We start from the raw sequence: 18,205 nt of genomic DNA, 5'->3' as shown, positions 1-18,205 counted from the left end.
CACCGTCAAAGCGATATCATACATTATACAGCTCCGGAAAAAATGTAACAGCGGAGTTCAATTTACAGTGGGCTCTTAATTTTAAACCTTCTGTTCCTCACTCAAAAGCTTCCTTTTCGACTTTTTTGGAAAGGAAAGAAAAAGGTGCTGTGGTCCCTTAATATTTTCTGGAGCTATATACTGTCAATTCTCATGACCTTTCTTAGATTACAGTCAAGGCCTTATCTAGAACGAAATACTAAAATCACAAGTAAGAGCAACCCCTTCCCCCCAAGAAGATTTTTTGTTCAATAATTGAAATCTATGCATTTTTTGAGAGTTTAGATAGCAAAAACAGAATTTTATAATTAGTTAGAAAGAATGTAAGTTGAATACTTGATCTATAGCTTTGTGTAGCTTTGATATTAGCCAGGGTCCTTATTATTTTTGATATTAGGAAATTCAATGGCCAGAAGTATGTGGACACTGGGCTCTACTAGCTGACCTGTGTTCATGGATCTAAGAGCCCTGCTCGGTTTATATTCTTCAAACATATCAGAAATGTATTTGGGTCCTAAACCATTCAGAGATCTATAAACTAAAAGCACCACTTTGAAATATATTCTGTAACTGAATGGAAGTCAATGCAAATATTTAAGAACCGGAGTGATGTGCTCTGTTCTGTTGGTCCTGGTTAACATTCTAGTAGCAGCATTCTGAATGAGCTGCAGCTGTTTTACAGTCTTTTTCAGGAGTCCAGTTTAGAGGCCATTACAGTAGTCAACCCTACTAGAGATAAAAGCATGGATGAGCTTCTCTTGGTCTTTTTGGTACACCAAGCCTTTGATTAAGGCTATATTTTTAAGATGATAGAATGCTGTTTTGGTGACCACTTTGATATGACTGTTAAATGTGAGGTCTGAGTCTATCACAACACTAAGATTACACACTTGATCCCTTGGTTTTAAGGGCTCGAGAATCCAGCTCTTTACTAATACTTGTTCTTTTATTTTTGTTGCCAAACACAATAATTTTATCTTGGTTTAATTGTAGATAATTTTGGTTCATCCAGGTATTTATGTGCTCTATACAGTGACACAGAGAGTGTATTGAAGTGTTGTCATATGGTTCGAGAGCCATGTATATTTGAGTATCATCGGCATTGGCTGTGATAGATAAGGTTGTTGTTTTGTAGAATTTGGCCCAGAGGTAGCATATAGAGATTGAACAGAAGCGGTCTGAGAACTGATCCCTGTGGAACTCTGCATGTCATAGCCACCCTATCAGATTCATGATTACCTATGGTGACAAAGTAACTCTGGACATCTAGATAAGATCTGAACCAATCAAGCACTGTCCCGGAGAGTCCTACCTAATTTTCCAGCCTATCTAAAAGTGTTCTATGATCTACAGTGTCAAATGCTGCACTGAAATCTAATAGAACAAGGAACAGTTATTGTATCAGAATCAGTATTCAGCCATATATAATTTAAAACATTAATCAGGGTCGTTTCAGTACTGTTGTGAGGTCGCAAACCTGACTGAAATTTGTCTAAAAGACTGCTTGATGTCACAAAATTGCTGAGTTGATTGAAGATAACCTTCTCAACGATCTTGGCTATAAAAGGGAGATTTGATACAGGTCTATAGTTGTTCATTATAGATGCATCCACTGTTTTTAGAGACGTTGGGAAAATGCCTGATTGCAGAGAGCTATGAACTATTTGCTGTAGGTCCATTGTTATAGAGTTAAATAAAAAAATGTAAAAGTCTGATGGCAGTGTGTCGAGACAGCAAGTGGAAGCTTTAAGATGTCAAACTGTTTCTTCTAGGGATTTTTGAAAAATGTTATTAAAATGCGACATAATAACCAAATTATGTCTTGGTGGTCGTGGTGACGGTACAGAGTCCTTGTTAGACTGTGTGGTTCTGATGGTCCACCAATGTTTGTCTATGGAGATTTCATGGCTACATGCTGGATTTTATGAACCTGCCCACATGGAAAGAACCTATATGAGGATATATGCGCATATATGTAACCTATATGCAGTCTATATGCACATATATGCTGCATATATGCTGCATATATGCACATATATGATAATATATATGCTGCATATATGCGTGTATATGCCACATATAGGCAAAATTGAGGTGCATATATGTGCATATACAGGCCATATAGGTCTCCTGTATTGCTTCTTTATATCCACATATAAGCCCTATATGTACATACAAGATACGTCTCCTAGCTCATGGCAAGATCTGGTCATTTTGTAGCTCATATCTCACTTTGGAAACTGTCATACATGATGCCTAGCTCATATTTTCTATTATCAAGGCAATAACTAAGAAATAACTAAAAAAAATTATGCTAGAACTTATGTATGTGCGAACACGTGAAATGGGTATCACATCTAATTGGCATGTTATGGAATTTAACTATGGCACTTAAGTGAGAGGAGATGTCTACACGTTTTCCTGAAACATTTACAAGGTCAATAGTGGAAAAGAAGGAAATGTATAACAAAATGGTTTGTGTTTTTTTTATTTTTGTCAATCAAGCCTTTTTTCCAATTTCAAGTCACTTCCAGATTCACATTACAGCTCATACACATCCACACATTCACCGTTACATCCACCAAATGCAATGTTTTCTGTATTGTCTTAATGCATTTTCCAGAATATGGCTGAAAGGTCATTACAGTCTGAATGTAGCAAAAAAACTAACAAAAGAAAAGTACATAGAATATACATTCAGGTAATCATCATCATCCCACATCTATCTGAGCATTTCACTGTGGTTAATGAATTTGAAGACAATGTCAACATTTCTGTTCACAGTTTTAACAAACAGACACTTTTCTTTTATCTGAGATGCTTGTATAGCAACTAAAGGCCCCAGACATTTCCTTACAGGGACGTAATAACAAGGATTCTTAAATTGACCGCAGATGTCCTGTTTCACTTTTTGGTAGTACTTCCCCACTGCATAACATGTCTCCCCCTGCCCCAGATCACAGACAATGAATGTCTTCACAGAGAAAATACTTTCCTCTCGATCAGAAAGAATGACAGTGTACGAGTTTCTCCGAAAAGTACGCGAGTAGTTTTGTGAATGAACTATTTCAAGATTAACCACTACTCTGCAAAAATACTTCACAGTGACTCTATTTTCAAGGTTGCTGATGCTGTTCAAGGCCAGAAAATCATCATTTCTGATCATACAAATTTTAGGCCTACCCAGAGATGTAACACCATGACAGCGACTTACTTCCTGCACCATTTTTTTCTCAACTGAAAAAGACTCTAAGAGAGCTAAGTAATCATCAGAAGCTGCCACCATGGTTTTTTGGGAAAATGATGGAAATGCAACCTGTAGCCAAACTGTTTTCATTATCTGCAGAGAAACTCCCTGGCTGCTCTTTATCATATCTAAAATGATCCCATTGTATGACTCAAACACAAATGCAGACTGTGCCCAGAGGGGACCCCAGTTCCTCACAGTATTGGGCAGATGAAGGCACAAATGTACATTGAAAGTGACATTATTGATCCCATAAAGGGTCTCCATTTCCTGAACAAACTCTGTTAGCAACCCCTCAGATTCTGATATGTGCAGTGGTGATATATTCTCACCGAGTAGAAGAGAAACCCCCTTTACCAACTTAAACCAGTGCTTCAGATATTTTTCAGGTAAGACCCCTTTCAATGTTGGTATGCTGTAATAAAACAACCACATGTTCCACTCGTGTGCCTTCCAGAACTTTTTCTCTTTCACTGAGCGAGGGACACGGGAAACATTACAGGGGGGTTTAATAGAAGTTCAAATGTCATCAATCTGTTCTGTTGAGTGTCCGATATACCATGGCGATTGGTTGTTTTCAGAATGAAACCACAGCGTGGTGATGCTTCTTGCTACACCCAGCAGCACACTGTGCATATAATCTGGAACACAGCCATCAATGATATTAAAATCAGGTAGACAAGACAAAATACTAGGCCCTTTCACTCCCTTAGTGGGGTTTCCAGCAAGAGCCTCTTCCACCAGATCATCAGTCTGGGAGGGATTCCTCAACTCTGCTTTTTCATAGGGATAAGCCCTTACACGCCCCCTGCGTTTTAGCACACTTGTTCCTTTCTGCATACAAAAAGAACACCCAAACTCACCATTAAACTGTTTAAAGTTCGGAATCAGTGGCCGAGCAACTGAATCTGCCACCATGGTAGTAAGCAGTACTTTACTTGTGACAATTTCCCCACTTTCACTTTCCCATATAAGACCATTAGAGTACAACTCTATGCATTCATCGACAAATGGTTTCATGTAAGTGTTCATATTTGGTTTGTTTTGACCAAACCACAGGCCACAAAGCATAACATGTTTTGCACGTAGCTGTATTGGCAGTTCATTAATAGTACACAAAATTGGCCACAAACTTTTTGTGTTTGATTTGTGCACTGGCACTCCATCACAGTTGAAAGTCAGTGATATGCTGTCTGGTGATGCAAGGGGTGATCGTTTTTTGTATAAATGTCCATCATATATATCTTTGATGGAGGCATCCTTCTTCTCAAAGCGGTGTTTCAGGTGTTTCCCTAATTGGTGGTCCTCAAGCAGTTTTTTAATTTGGTATTTTAGTGGCAAGTACAAAAAACACTGGTCTTTTTGTGCATGCGCTTTTGATGTGTCCTGGTCACAGACTGGGCACTTGACATTAAAGGGACCTTCCTGCATGCTTACCTTGCAACTCTTGCACACATAATGTACTTCTAATATGTCTTTCACTGAATCAAATGCTTTGTAGAAAAGGTACTTTGAGCCACTAACCAATTCCCCACCAGGACCAGCAATAAAGTTGATAAGATGCATGATGTCCTCCAAGGCTCTATTTGTTAATCCATGTTTGAGTTTTAATGCCAGCAGCAGGAGTTCCACCTGTTCTTTTGTTGGTTTCTGGTCTAAAGTTGGACTTGTGGGGTCTTCTAGATGTTCCTCTACTGGCTCCCCAGGTGAAGAGCTAGGGCCAGGTATGGGTTGGTTCATCTGTGAATTTAAAACATTGGATTAGCAATCCCAAATTTGCACAGACTCATACAAATGTACCATTTCATGTGGTTGGTAACCACTTGCATTTGAAGGCTCAAGTGTCTTTGTTTATTTTTTTTAACAGTCTTCTCCAAATTAATTTTATGCCCCCTTTTGTCCACATGTATATTTTTCTGACACTTTAAGCAACATCAGGAAGAATTGGGTTGTGGAATTATCTATGATGATTTACATTAACTAGTGTGCATGCACATGCACGAACAAAACAAAAAACACCTAACTTTAATATTTTTGCCATTTTTAGCCACTTACTGTGTCATCAGAAGCAGTAGACACCGGGTCATCTTGATTGTCCTCTTGGGTGAGATACCTAAAATAAAAATAAAAATCATTCAGCAAGAAATATGTAGGTTTTTTTATTTGGTATTTAATTTGGTGTGCGTGTTTTCTACTTACTGAGTTGTAGAAGAAGAGGCCACAGCTTCTTCATCATCACCCATATCTTCAGAAATGTCCCTAACAAAAATGTTGTGGTAATGTTAAAACACTTCATGCATCACTCAATATAATAGGATTGATATGACTGATTGATTAAGTCCAAGCAGGTAAATTCCATTCATGAGGTGAAACCTTTAAGACTGTAGATTCAAAACACACAAAGTGAAATATTTTCCTGGCTAGAGTTCCAACTTGAACAGTTTTCTTTATTTATTTACTTTGGACATGGAAAGGTACAGTGGACATGGAAAGATACATTTTACCTTTATACAAACATACTTAACATACATTAAGGGGAATTATGCCACATGCGTTTACATGATATAGGAAATGATCTGTAGCTGGTAGCTTTGTTAGCTGGCTAATTTAGCTAGCTAGCTTCTAGTACGTTTTGTTACAAGACTTACTTTCGTTTACGTCTTCTCTTTGTTCTTTCTGGAACGGGTGCTTCGTCGTCAACGAGGTACCTTTTGTAACGTACTGGATCCATATCTATTGCTTTTCTTTAATTGCGTCTAAATTGCATTTCTCCACTCTGCTGCCACCGATCAGCCGCTACAGCGTCGCGTAGTTGATGACGTCATCCGCATGCGGCCCAGCACACTATCTTTCGCGCCGAAAGATAACGGCTGGGCGTAAAAATGGCGATATCAGCGTTGGAGATCCGCTATGTCCTACTTGAATGGACTGAGGGTGAGGATAGAGGGGCCCATAGTATTTTGGCTCTCGACTGTGTCCGGAATTTTTCAGTAAAAACATTTCTTGAAAGGACTGAAAAAAACGAGAAGCTGGTGGAATGGCGAAAAGGCCGCCAACCCTGGCCGGTGCACCGAGCAAGAATTATTGACGTGGCAAGTATGTTACATGCTAACTTTATCTGACGTTATGTAGTTACATACCACATTTAATGTTTTTTCTCGCTCTTAAAGAAGTCTAAAATGGATCTTGCTAGGTCCCTGGTTAGCAATAGCTTCGCTTTCTGGCTCATGTTAGCTACATAATTTGCTAATGTAAGCGAAGTCCAATTGGGACTAATGTTAGATTTGGTAACGTTAAGCATGATTAGACAAACGTTTGCAGTTCATGATAACATTTTAATTTTATTGCACCAGAATTTGAAAAAACTCTCCAAATTAAACTGCGTGGGATCGAGATGGAGAAAGAAGTCACACAGCAAACAAAACATCCCAAACTCAAAGTACCGTGATCAGGGGCAGACTGAGAAGGCTTCAAAGAAAAGGGTAACTGACTGCACCAATTGGTGCTTTACTTAAATGATCTCCCCCTCTCTCTCTTGTTTCTTAATGTGTAGGCATGTGTGTAGGTTTGTAATTGTGTCATCTATGATGATTTCATGTGCTTTGTTGACAAGATGTATGTGCAAGGTGGTGTAACGTAAGTTAATAAGAGTTGGGCTAAAAGTCAGTCTGTTTCTCTCTGTCAAGGTTGACAATAAAAAGAGATGTCCTTCTAAATACAACCACGAGGAGGAGGAGGAGAAGGAGGAGGAGGAGGATGAGGCGCGTCATGACAGGCCTTCAAAGAACAAGGTACACTACCAGTCTGCATCCAGTGTGTGTTGTTACATTGCAATACAGTAAAGATAAGTAAGACTTTTATAATAAAGTGCATTACCAGTAGCTGTAACAAGGTATGACACCGGCACAGTAGGCAACTTTGTCCTCTCACTTTCTCTCTCCCTCCCAGCGGGCCAGCGAAGAGGAGGAGCGTATTGGGGATGAAGAGGACATAGTACCACCCTCTAAGAAAAAGGTAGCCTAAATGATGACATCCATTGTGTGGTGTATTACATACATACATTACATGACATACAAGATGAGGAAGTTTCATGTTTTAAGTAAGGAATAACCACCAGGAGGCCAGACAACCAGTTACATATAGCCAAGTGGAGGGACTTCTGCCCTAGACTTCTTGCCACCTTCCTCTTACACCTCTCGTGACATCCTCCCAGCCAATCAGAATCAACCATTTACAAAATAAGTTATATAACAATTAGCTGTTGTTCTTCTCTCTGTCTCTTTCTCGTAGACAGCTGCTGAATTTAGAAAACACCTGGATGAACAGATGTGGGAGAGAAGGAAACTTGACCAAATGCAAAGAAATTTGCAGGAGTTGAGAAATGAAGTCCATTCTCTTAAAAATGAAAATGCACGTCTGAAAGACATTATCATCAATCGTAAGTATTCCTAATTTTTATATTTATTAGCAAGGTTTTTTCTGGAGATGGATATTGCGGTGGCAGAGAAGTGTAAACTTAGAAATGTTATGGGCTGAAACACGTGTTTGGCAAAATATGTTGTTAGCTGGTGAGGTAGTGTGTGTGCTCATATAGCCGTTGATAAGATTCAAATTAGATTTATATTTATTTGTCTCTTTCTGGAGGAATTTGTAGAGGGTTAACAAAAGTCATGGCCTAGAGAACATACAGTTCATGAGAATAAATGATGCTTTTCTGCCTTCAACGGCTCAAGAAGGCAATCGGCTCCAGAAAAAAACCCTGGGGAATTAGAATTTGGGAGAAATTGGAGAAAGAAAATTGCGTTCACAACCAGGTTTCCTATGCAGAGCCTTATCAATGGGCTTTGGAGGGTTTTAGCTTGAGTTCACACCTGCAGGAAATGTCTTTCGAAGAGTAAGGGCACTGAGTTGCTGGGTGCTATTTTGATCTAGTGATTGTAATTATAGTTTTTTATTTATATAACCTCTTTCTAGAAATCCCTCAAATGAAAAGTGACATCGCCATTATTGCTCAAAAGGTAAGTTCCTCTGATTTTCATTGCTTTTTAAAATTGTTTCTCAAGCAGAACTGGAGAGACTTGTGATGTTGGGCTGATTGATAGTGTTAATTTTTTATGTATTTACACTTTAATTTATTTAAGAGAATAACTATATTTTTCTTCTATGAAGAAGACTGGAAGGACTCCTGTGGAGGATCTAGATTCCTCCTTCTCGACTTTTGGAGAAATGCAACCGGTGAGTAACCCCCTTGCATTTTTATTTATTTATTTATTTTACTTGTTACTCAAACAGAGCTATATGGATTTTTATTATGTTTGGCTGATTACTTTTGCATGTAACTTTAATTTATTGGCATGTTTAATGTTTTTCAAGCCCCCCCTGTAAATAAGAATCTATAGTGGCTTGCTTGGATGAATAGAAATTGTTGAGTTTGACTATGTTTCTTTCTTCTCTAAGACTCCAGAGAGGAGACAGAGCCCAGAGGACACCGAGCCCTTTAAAGAGAGTCCCATGGTGACTGAGCGCTTTCGAGAGACACCACAGGTGTGTGTAACCCTTTTATACCTCAGATTTTACTTAAGGCTCCAACTGAGCTATAGGGATTTTTATGTTGGGATAGTTAGTGGTAATATGTAATTTACTTGCCCCATATTTATAAAATTGTTGAAGAGTTTAACAATGTTTTTCTTCTCTAACAAGACTGCAGCAACAGCTGAGACCTCAGCGAAAACACAGGTGAATAACATATTATGTAGTAAGGATGGGTATAAACTGTGTGCTTTGTAGGAGCCAATTAGTGTTATAAGTGACAATCATCCTCTCCTCCTGCCCCCCTTCACTCCTCTCCACCCACTGTCTTTTCTCCTTCCCTACTCTCCATCCAACCTCCTCCTTTCCCCCCACCCTGTCCTCCTCCTTCTCTCCTTTAATAACGTTTTGGGCAGTGATTAATTTGTTTCATTTCTTTATCATTCATCTGCATTTATACATATCATTAATCTGCATTTATACATAAAAACCTATTAACTATTGGGAAGCTAAGCATAAGAATCAATATGAAACATGAAAAAGTTTCTAAAAATTGCCAATAAATGTATATTGTGATGTGAAATTATTTTTCAGATGGAAGTTATAAAGGGCTCTGGGGTGTTTTGCCAGGCAGAAGCGTGGAAAGCAGCCCGCCTTGCCCCCTCTGCTACTGCCATGGTGCGGAATCTCCTGCTGGGCACCTTTGATTTGGAGACTTTGCTGAAAAGCAACCTGAATGGTACAAAACAACATGTTCCTAATCTCTTCTGTCCTTGAAAAAAAAAAACAGTCATATTCTGTGGAATAAATTATGTGTGTGCGGGCATACCATCGCTTTTTTACTTGGCATTTTTGTATTTCCTTGCACCTCAAGAAAACATGATGTGTATATAAAAAAAACTCTTGCTTTCTCCACCTTCATTTTACACCCCTTTCATAATAATTTTGAAATATTACTTTAAGGTGGGAAGCCAACCAGAGGGGATGGGGACCAGCTGGTCGCACTTGACCAAATTAAAAAGGCAGCCATTATTGGTGAGTAAATGCATAATGCATTGAGAAGGGAAAACCAAACTTTTAAGACTTTATAAGTTCACCACTTTAACCATAGCCTACTTGTAACAAAATTTGTTAGGCATCAATGGAGACTGCATAAAGTAGAGCACCAATTATTGTTACTGTATCTGCTTGGCACCTTTAATACTAATTCATCGCTTTCTGACTTCTTGATCCTACCTTTCCTCTTCTAAAGCCACATTGCTGGGGTATTGCGCTGTAAGGTGTGTAGTCCTCTATTTTGTAGAACATATAGTGTTGCAAATAACCTCATGGCATATTGTTGTCGTCTGAAGTGTTCTTAAATAATCATATTCACCCCTCCTTCACCTTAATCCCCTCTGTCCTGTGTTTGTGCCTTATTTTGTCTATACCGGTTATTGATTTGCTTGATTTTATTGCTTGATCTTATTGCACTTCGAGTAAACCTAGCATGGCAGCTCGCGGGTGGAATGTGTGTGTGAATGGGTCAATGGGAGGACATTGTAATGTATTTTGGGGGTGCAGGAAAATGCTATAAAAGTGCAGCCCATTGACAACTAGATATGTTTACATGTGCAAAGTTTCTTACATCAGATAAAAAATTTGAGGGATTAGAATATCTGAATCTGTTTACATGGAAACAAATAATCTAATCATGACGTGCATAAACATGCACCAAGCCTTATTCAGAATAATAGCATTTTGACATCCGCAGAGCGGTCTTAATTTCCCTAAAACAACTGCAGAAGTTGTACTTCACCTGTGTTTTAAGCTAAACAAAAAACTCGGGAGTGGCAACATTTTTCCTATCCATGAATTTTCTCTCCTTTGGATGCACATGATTGACTGTGTGACTGTTAACAATGCAGTTCCCATGACGGACGTGTGCATATGAAAGAACAATGCCCCCCCCCCAAAAAGGGGGGGTGATGTTTCCAATCAGAATTTCTTTCAGATTTAGCAGAATCCAATCAGAATCTTCCAATTGACGTGTTTACATGACACATTTTTTATTATGGTCAGCCCTTTATCCAAAATATGTCTCCAGTCGCAGCTGTACTGTAAGCACTTTGGGTTCCTGATGAAGCACTATATTATTATTATACTGTCTAATTATTTTTGTCTTCTCTAGATGCTACATTGAAGAAGTGGCCGGCAGCCAGCCGAGGGCAGATAGGCACATCTATCAATTCAAAGCTCACGGAGCTGAGAAGATCAACAAGATAAATAGTTTTTTTTTTCTATTCAGTTTTTTGTCTTGTTTTTGTTCTTGTTCTATTTGATTGTTCTTAAGTAAATAAATAAATGTACATTTCTACATTTTGGGCTTTTATTTATTTTGCATAGTAGCTATGGATTTTAATAATTTTACTAATATATAGGTAAACATATAGGTGCATATATACATGCATATATGCACCCATATATACTTGCATATATGTACCTATATAGGTACATGTATGCACGTATATATGTACCCATATATGTACACATATGTGCATATATGGGTACATATATACGTGCATATATGTACCTATATAGGTACATATAAGCCCGTATATATGTACACATATGTGCATATATGTGTACATATATGCACACATATATACGTGCATATATGTACCTATATAGGTACATATATGTACCCATATATGTACATATATGTGTATATATGTACATATAATATAGGAAAACGGCCAATTTTATATATGTCACATATATTAAAAACATATATCAAAACCTATATTTAAACATATATGTTTATATAGGTTATTTCCATGTGGGTGCGAGCAATGGCTGTGGCTGAAACACCTGATCTCCATAATTAGTAGGGGTGTCCACATACTTGTGGCCATATAGTGTACGTTTTCAATGAAGCCAATTGGGTTCAGTGAATTTGCTAGTAAGTAAACCGGTCAGCTTACTCAGACAAAACAAAAAATGTCACCAGAGTTTACATCCAGAGATGATCGACATTGCTGATTACACAACAGGTTGGCAATTGTAAAAAAAAAAATATATATATATATATATAGCTTTTCTAGCAACCTATCATTGTTAGTTGTCCTCAATTGTCTCAATTCGCAAAAATAATACATTAGAATATATTTCCATGAAACGGATTTTTTTTTTACATATATTGGTTGAATATATTTATAAAATACATAAGTAAAAGAAATACAGTTATATATCTTAGGTATGTGTCAAATAGACCCCACAACCATACCTGAGCGGTCGTGCTGTGTGCGGCTCAAACGACGGTGGTGAATCTACTCTAATGGTCATGAAAACATATAATAATAGTGAATTAATGTTATGGGTTACAACATCAACATTGATTAGAATTAAGTCCATGAATTAAAACAACCACAAAATAATTGATACATGGAAAAAGGTGTTTAATGTTTTCAAAGCTTGCTTCTGACTTCCGCTTTTTACACCCGGAGTTGTGTTCTGTCACCGTGGGTAAGAAAGTCTGCAATGGGGAAATCCCTCCCACGGGTGTATTCAGCAGGAACCAAACGGGTCGAAACTGGGAGGGATCTAGCTTGGGCGTATTCATTCCTCCAAACGTAACGTTTTAGTTTCAATTTTTTTTTTCAAATAGAACAAATTGTGAGAGACAAAATAATAATAATAATAGTTTGGACATATATTTGAAGAAAACATGTTGTTTGTATTCAAAACGTTTGTTTGGTATAATGAATGCACACTAAAATATATCCAATATAAAATGTTTTGCTACGGTTTGCGAGTAATGAATAAACCACCTAAATTAGGCGGTGGGCTGGTTCCTGGCAGACACAGCTAGATGACTATCACCGAGCATAAAGGGGAAATTATGCTCAGAGCATGTCTCTGTTCTGTTTTAATGATGTTAGTGTATTAAGACATTCTCCGGAGCACCATATCAGGTAAATGAAACACAACACAATTCACGTTATTTCTGTAATTTAATAGCTTAAGTGTTTTGAAAAAGTTCAGGTTGCGAGACGGTGCGTTTTCATCATCAAGTTCGGTTTGTGTGATATGTTTTTGGCTACTTTGTTAGTTTTTTCTCAAATGTGATGTGTTCTTCCTTTTGTTTGTTCATGATGTCGACGTTATAGATGTGTACCTCCGCATGTGTTTTATTTTCTTTGCCAGAGAGTAGGCTATTGACATGGTGTTATATTTGGGCACTTCACATAATGTTGTTTACTGTGATGGTAAAACACATGCAGCAAAATAAAGAAACGATTTCCCTATAACGGAGTCCATTAAATGTATGTATGTGTGTGTTAAAGGACAGTAAAGAAACATCACATATTTCAGAATTGCTTGCAGTAATGACATTGTTGTGGAAATCAGTTTCAGTAATTGATTTCGGAATCCATGTCTATTAAACAGTTTCTCAATTCGTGTATTAATCTCGTTCCCTGACAGCCTGGGGGTGTGGTGATATGTCAAGTAACCCTAGAGATCATCAGTGTCTGCTGAGGAAATATGTATCATTTCCTTTCTGCTTATGAAATGGTGTTACGTGCCTTCAATTGAAAACGGGCTACAGTTAGAATGGATTGATTCTTAAAGCAAGAACTTGTCGACGTTTTCTCAGGTTTGTTGCATGACAATAATGAATGAACCAGGACTGCCCTATAGCTGCCTACAGCAGATATAATCACGTTGTCGTTTCAGTGCCTGTAAGAGCTTCTTTGATTTCATTTCCCCACGTATTTACATACCATTCTCCGCAGGTTTAATTTGTTTGTCTATTTTTGTCAAATGAAAGTATATTCAAAATACATAACTGAAGTATCATAATTGGATCCCCACTCCATCCCCTTTGTAAAAGCAAATTCTAGTGATTCACATGATTTCTGTAGGTTCAACCTGTTAATAATCAACCCTCTGTGCCAAGAATCTTTAAAAACAAACCAAGGGATAACGTTTTAGAAATAACATGGCTATACAAATATTGTGTGTGTGTGTATATAATTAATATAATATACAGAACCAGTCAAAAGTTTGGACACATCAGTCAAGTTTGGACAATAACCCAAAACACACCTCCAGGCTGTGTAAGGGCTACGAACATGAAGGAGATTGATGGTGCTCAGATGACCTTGCCTCCATTATCACCCGAGCTCAACACAATTGACACTTTAGGCTGAGTTGTATCGCAAAATGAAGGAAAAGCAGCCAAAAAGTGCTCAACCTTTATGGGAAGTCCTTCAAGACTGTTGGAAGAACATTCCACTTCCTCATGAAACTGCTTGAGAGAATGCCAACAGTGTGCCAAGCGGTCATCAAGGCAAAGGGTGATTACTTTGAAGAATCTAAAATATAATTGTATTATGATCTTTTTCAACCAAAAAAAAGTTACTACTTGGTTCCATATTTGTCAATAAATGTTTTGATGTGTCCACTATTATTCTACAATTTGAAAAAAAGTTCAAATAAAACTTGAATGAGTAGGTCCAAACTTTTGACCGGTATTATATAGGCAGTAGGTGTATGGCACCAAGACACTTCCGATAGGAGACTGACCAAAGGCTACCAAAAGGCCAATGGCAACTTTGATTGAGTTTCCGACTGGTCATAGTCTGCCATAAGAACACAATATGTACAGTGAAGTATGGTGGCCACAGGCATCATGTTATTGTGATGTTTCTCAGCATTAAGGACAAAATAGTTGGGGAAATTAATTGGGCAAGGTACAGAAGGATCCTTGAGGAAAATCTGCACCCCTCTGCAAGAAAGCGGAAACTGGAATGGTAGTTCACCTTTTAGGTTGTAAATAACCCATAGCACATTGCCAGAGCTGCAGTTGAGTGGCTAAGAAATAAAAAGTGAAATGTCCGTAAGTGGCCCTGACAAAGCCTCGACCTAGATCCAATCAAAAATGTGCAGCATGACTTTTTACATTTTCTGTCAATACACACTACCCAAGGGACTTAAAAGTTTGAACAGTTATGTTAAAAAAGAGTGGTAAAATATTGCCAAATCTAGGTATACAAATATGGTAGCGACTAACCCCAAAAGATACACAGAGGTAATTACTGCCAAAGGTGCTTCCACCAAGTGTTATCTTGGGGGTTGGAAACTTATCAAGTCATGATATTTTAGTTTTGTATTTTGAACAGTAACAAATCCACATAAGCATGGAGTATAGAGTTGAGAAAAAAATCTTAATTTAGATTCATGACGTTTTAAGGCACTGACACAAGGTGTAGACTTTCTATAGACACTGTATGTTGGATGACCATGAAATGAGCCATTGAACATACAGTAACCATGCCTCTCAAAATATATTCTCCCATTCCAGGAAGGATGCGAGACAGACTGGAAGACCTACAGGGGGTGACCCCAACTCCTTCGGACACGGACGAGGGAGGACAGGGCGCCGACGATGAAGACAAGGAAGTGCTGGAGCAGCAGTCGATGGTGTTTGAAGCTGAGGATAAGATGGACGTCATCTTCAGAGAAGCCCAGTCCATAAGGAAAGAGATTGCACTGCTCCGGATGGATGTGAAGCGCTTGGGCAAGCAGAACACTCGATTCCTTACCTCTGTTCGACGGTTCAGCTCCATCAAACGAGACACCAATGCCATAGCCAGGGGCATCAAGACCCAGGGGGAGGGCATCTACGCACGGCTGGAGAAGATTGGGTCGCAGCACAAACTGCTGGAAGAAGAGCACGGGGCCCATTCTGCTGTGGTCCGCATGGTGCGAGCTCAGTATGTTTCTCTCACCGGGTTATTTCACGAAGCCATGTCTGAGTACAACCAGGCGGAGATGAGCCAGAGGGAGAACTGCAAGACCCGGATCCAGCGTCAAGCAGAAATAATGGGAAAGGAGGTGACTGGCGAGCAGATCGAGGAGATGGTTGAGACTGGGAAGTGGAACGTGTTCTCTGACAACCTTCTAACGGACGGCCGGACGGCACGCTCTGCACTCACAGAGATCGAGAACCGGCACAAGGAGCTGCTTGAGCTGGAGAGTCGAATCAAGGACATCCATGAGCTGTTCTTCCAGATGGCTTTGCTGGTGGAAGAACAGGGCGCAATGGTGGACAACATAGAGGCCAACGTGGTCGCCACAACAGACTTTGTGTGCAAGGCCCAGGCTCAGATCAAGAGGGCGGTGAAATACAAGAAAAACAACCCATGTAGGAAGCTTTTCTGTTGCTGTTTCCCTTGCTGTAACAAGTGAGACAGGTAGAGATGGGTATCAGTGTTAATATTGTATCTCAAGATGCTAGGGTATATTTTCCTATCAAATGGGTTTTCAAAGTCAAAAATGTACATAAAAAAGTACAAATAATCAATTTGCACTTTTTTGTTTGTTCCAGTGTGTGTGTTGGTTTCAAATTATTTATGCTGTTTGAATGAGAATGTATCCAATATAAAACATTTTGCTACGGTTTGCGAGTAATGAATAAACTACTTCAATTAGGCGTTGGGCTGGTTCCTGGCAGTTTCTGTCATTGAGCTATTGCTTCCTCTCACTGTACATGATACATTTTATATTAACGCTTGTGACAAGCCAGTGTTAGAAAGGCCAAATATCTTGATGCCAAACCACAGAAGCTAACATGCAAATGAATAGAGTTATATGTGAAGAAAGCATCTGTATTGTGCTGTAGGCTTGCAGTTAAAAGAATACTTGAAAAGTAAATCATTTATTTCTAGTTGAGTGTAATTCAAATGCTTGTTGCTTCTGTTTTTCCCACTTATCAGTATTGAATGCTTTATTATACAACTTTTTATATTATTTATATGTACATTTCATAAATAATAAATGCTGTAGAACAGCCCTTTAAATGTTTCCTTTTAGGCTATATTTTATATGTAAAATGACTTGATTGTGATGCATTGCCTTATATTTGAGTTATTACTGCTTGATATCTGGTGAAACAACCAGTATTGCTACACTGACTGATGTTGCAAGTGAATGCAAACTCAAAATGACTCAACACTTTAGAGGAAACATATTTTTCCATTATATGATGCACATCACATGCAGATTTTCATAAACCCATACTACGTTTAGTGTCCAGAATTAATTCTCAAAGGAAAGAATGAGTCAAACTGACTCAGAGTCATCAGATTGCAGTGAGGTACATTTTGAACAGCTGTTCCATAACCCCACAAGCCTATATTTCTTAATTTTACCATTTGCCCATCCTAAATCATCCACTGCCCCTTAAAATATTTGTAATGAATGATTTTGCTGTGTAGATCTGAAAGACGGGATGAGTAAAAAACTGCTAAGTAATGATTTGCTTGATTCTCAGTATTGGACCCACCATATTGAACAACAATAAGGCTGGGATTAATTTACACCTGCAGTAGCAATGCTAATGGTGTTTTATTTACAGTAGCCTTTGCCCTCACTTAATTTTGCCCTCACACATGCCAGTGTGGGATTTCACCTTGGTAGAAGTTGTCGGTTTTATAGGTTTTTATACCAAGACTGCTGAGCAAAAAAGGGAGCTAGCGTACCTAAAATGATATGAATGGGTTGCTATACAGAGGACAGAATGCCCATTAAAAACAGTGATTGCAGCAGTTCAGTACCCATACCACAAACTTCCTGTAGACTTAGTGATTGTCTCACATTCTACAACAGACTCACCTACAACAGACGGGAAGGATCTACAGCGTAAATATATCAAGTTTGGTTTGATTGAACAAAGCCATAAATGAAGCATCCGTGACTAGACGAAGATCTCCCCAAAGTATTATATATGCTCTAGATCAAGTGACGCAAAGCACACCCGTGTCTGTAATGTATTCAATTTTATAATTACCAAACGTTTGATTTGCATCGAGGCTAAATTCCTTAAGTATGGTTATCAAAATTGTCTTGGAACATTGCAACAGTGGAATTTCTGAGGGGATGTCTGCTTTGATAATCGTACAGAAGCACCCACTTCCTGCAACTGTTCCGCTTGATCGTGCCTGTTATTTAAAAAAACAATTCACAAAAAACTACACAATAATGAAAAATGCAGTATATGTATCAACGGTTAGTTTAATACTATAAAACGCCAACCAGGATGGCCGAGTGGTTAAGGCGTTGGACTTAAGATCCAATGGACTCATGTCCGCGTGGGTTCGAACCCCACTCCTGGTATAGTGCCGTAATTTTGACAAATGCAAATCTAGTTTCTGACGATTTATGTCAGTTGAACGCTATAGTTTGGGAATAAGTTGAGCTGAAATGTGCAGCGCAGCAAGTATACCCCTTGATCTTAAAAGACGGGGTTAGAACTTCAGTTCGATTCGAGCCTTGACCAAAATACCCATTTCTACAAACAGCCCTCAAAATATCGCTGTACATGTCATACGGAAGAGGAGCAGTTTG

General features: G+C 38.6%; 3 protein-coding genes and 1 non-coding gene across 7 annotated transcripts; 3 read left to right on the top strand and 1 right to left on the bottom strand.

Moving 5' to 3' along the window:
- Positions 1–2,239: 2,239 nt before the first annotated feature.
- On the bottom strand, positions 2,240–6,042 carry LOC114829518. The gene is made up of 4 exons (XM_034297601.1): positions 5,935–6,042; positions 5,486–5,545; positions 5,342–5,399; positions 2,240–5,026 (listed from the first exon to the last, which is right to left on the bottom strand). Exons 1-4 carry the CDS (start codon positions 6,015–6,017, stop codon positions 3,806–3,808), a joined length of 1,422 nt encoding a protein of 473 aa, XP_034153492.1. The 5' UTR covers positions 6,018–6,042; the 3' UTR covers positions 2,240–3,805.
- A 105-nt stretch (positions 6,043–6,147) lies between these two features.
- Positions 6,148–11,146, top strand: LOC114829520 (cancer-related regulator of actin dynamics homolog). 4 transcript variants are annotated; one of them, XM_034297604.1, is made up of 13 exons: positions 6,148–6,378; positions 6,640–6,768; positions 6,973–7,077; positions 7,235–7,300; positions 7,577–7,724; positions 8,261–8,304; positions 8,459–8,521; positions 8,744–8,830; positions 8,987–9,022; positions 9,410–9,554; positions 9,779–9,850; positions 10,068–10,095; positions 10,986–11,146. In XM_034297604.1, exons 1-13 carry the CDS (start codon positions 6,169–6,171, stop codon positions 11,134–11,136), a joined length of 1,284 nt encoding a protein of 427 aa, XP_034153495.1. In that variant the 5' UTR covers positions 6,148–6,168; the 3' UTR covers positions 11,137–11,146. The 4 variants fall into 4 exon arrangements, with proteins under 4 accessions (XP_034153495.1, XP_034153494.1, XP_034153496.1 ...); XM_034297603.1 differs by having other exon boundaries at positions 8,456–8,521; XM_034297605.1 differs by lacking the exon at positions 10,068–10,095 and having other exon boundaries at positions 8,456–8,521.
- A 1,423-nt stretch (positions 11,147–12,569) lies between these two features.
- stx11a (syntaxin 11a) lies at positions 12,570–16,292 on the top strand. Its single transcript, XM_010878510.3, has 2 exons — positions 12,570–12,768; positions 15,162–16,292. Exon 2 carries the CDS (start codon positions 15,167–15,169, stop codon positions 16,046–16,048), a length of 882 nt encoding a protein of 293 aa, XP_010876812.1. The 5' UTR covers positions 12,570–12,768; positions 15,162–15,166; the 3' UTR covers positions 16,049–16,292.
- A 1,599-nt stretch (positions 16,293–17,891) lies between these two features.
- On the top strand, positions 17,892–17,974 carry trnal-uaa. Its single transcript has one exon. It is a non-coding gene; the product is annotated as a tRNA-Leu (tRNA).
- The last annotated feature ends 231 nt before the right edge of the window (positions 17,975–18,205 follow it).

This window comes from Esox lucius, chromosome 15, assembly GCF_011004845.1.
Source record: "Esox lucius isolate fEsoLuc1 chromosome 15, fEsoLuc1.pri, whole genome shotgun sequence".
Classification (NCBI taxonomy): Eukaryota; Metazoa; Chordata; class Actinopteri; order Esociformes; family Esocidae; genus Esox; species Esox lucius.
Note: the sequence above shows the minus strand (reverse complement) of the source record. Positions and strands in the feature narration are given on the sequence as shown.

Excerpts from the sequence above, each read along its gene's own strand:
- LOC114829518 (XM_034297601.1), bottom strand. The coding sequence starts at position 6,017 with ATGGATCCAGTACGTTACAAAAGGTACCTCGTTGACGACGAAGCACCC. Across the intron at positions 5,546-5,934 it reads AAGAGAAGACGTAAACGAAA|GGACATTTCTGAAGATATGG; the intron begins GTAAGTCTTGTA and ends CATTTTTGTTAG. Across the intron at positions 5,400-5,485 it reads GCCTCTTCTTCTACAACTCA|GTATCTCACCCAAGAGGACA; the intron begins GTAAGTAGAAAA and ends TTTTTATTTTAG.
- LOC114829520 (XM_034297603.1), top strand. The coding sequence starts at position 6,169 with ATGGCGATATCAGCGTTGGAGATCCGCTATGTCCTACTTGAATGGACT. Across the intron at positions 9,023-9,409 it reads AGACCTCAGCGAAAACACAG|ATGGAAGTTATAAAGGGCTC; the intron begins GTGAATAACATA and ends ATTATTTTTCAG. Across the intron at positions 9,851-10,067 it reads TAAAAAGGCAGCCATTATTG|CCACATTGCTGGGGTATTGC; the intron begins GTGAGTAAATGC and ends CCTCTTCTAAAG.
- stx11a (XM_010878510.3), top strand. The coding sequence starts at position 15,167 with ATGCGAGACAGACTGGAAGACCTACAGGGGGTGACCCCAACTCCTTCG.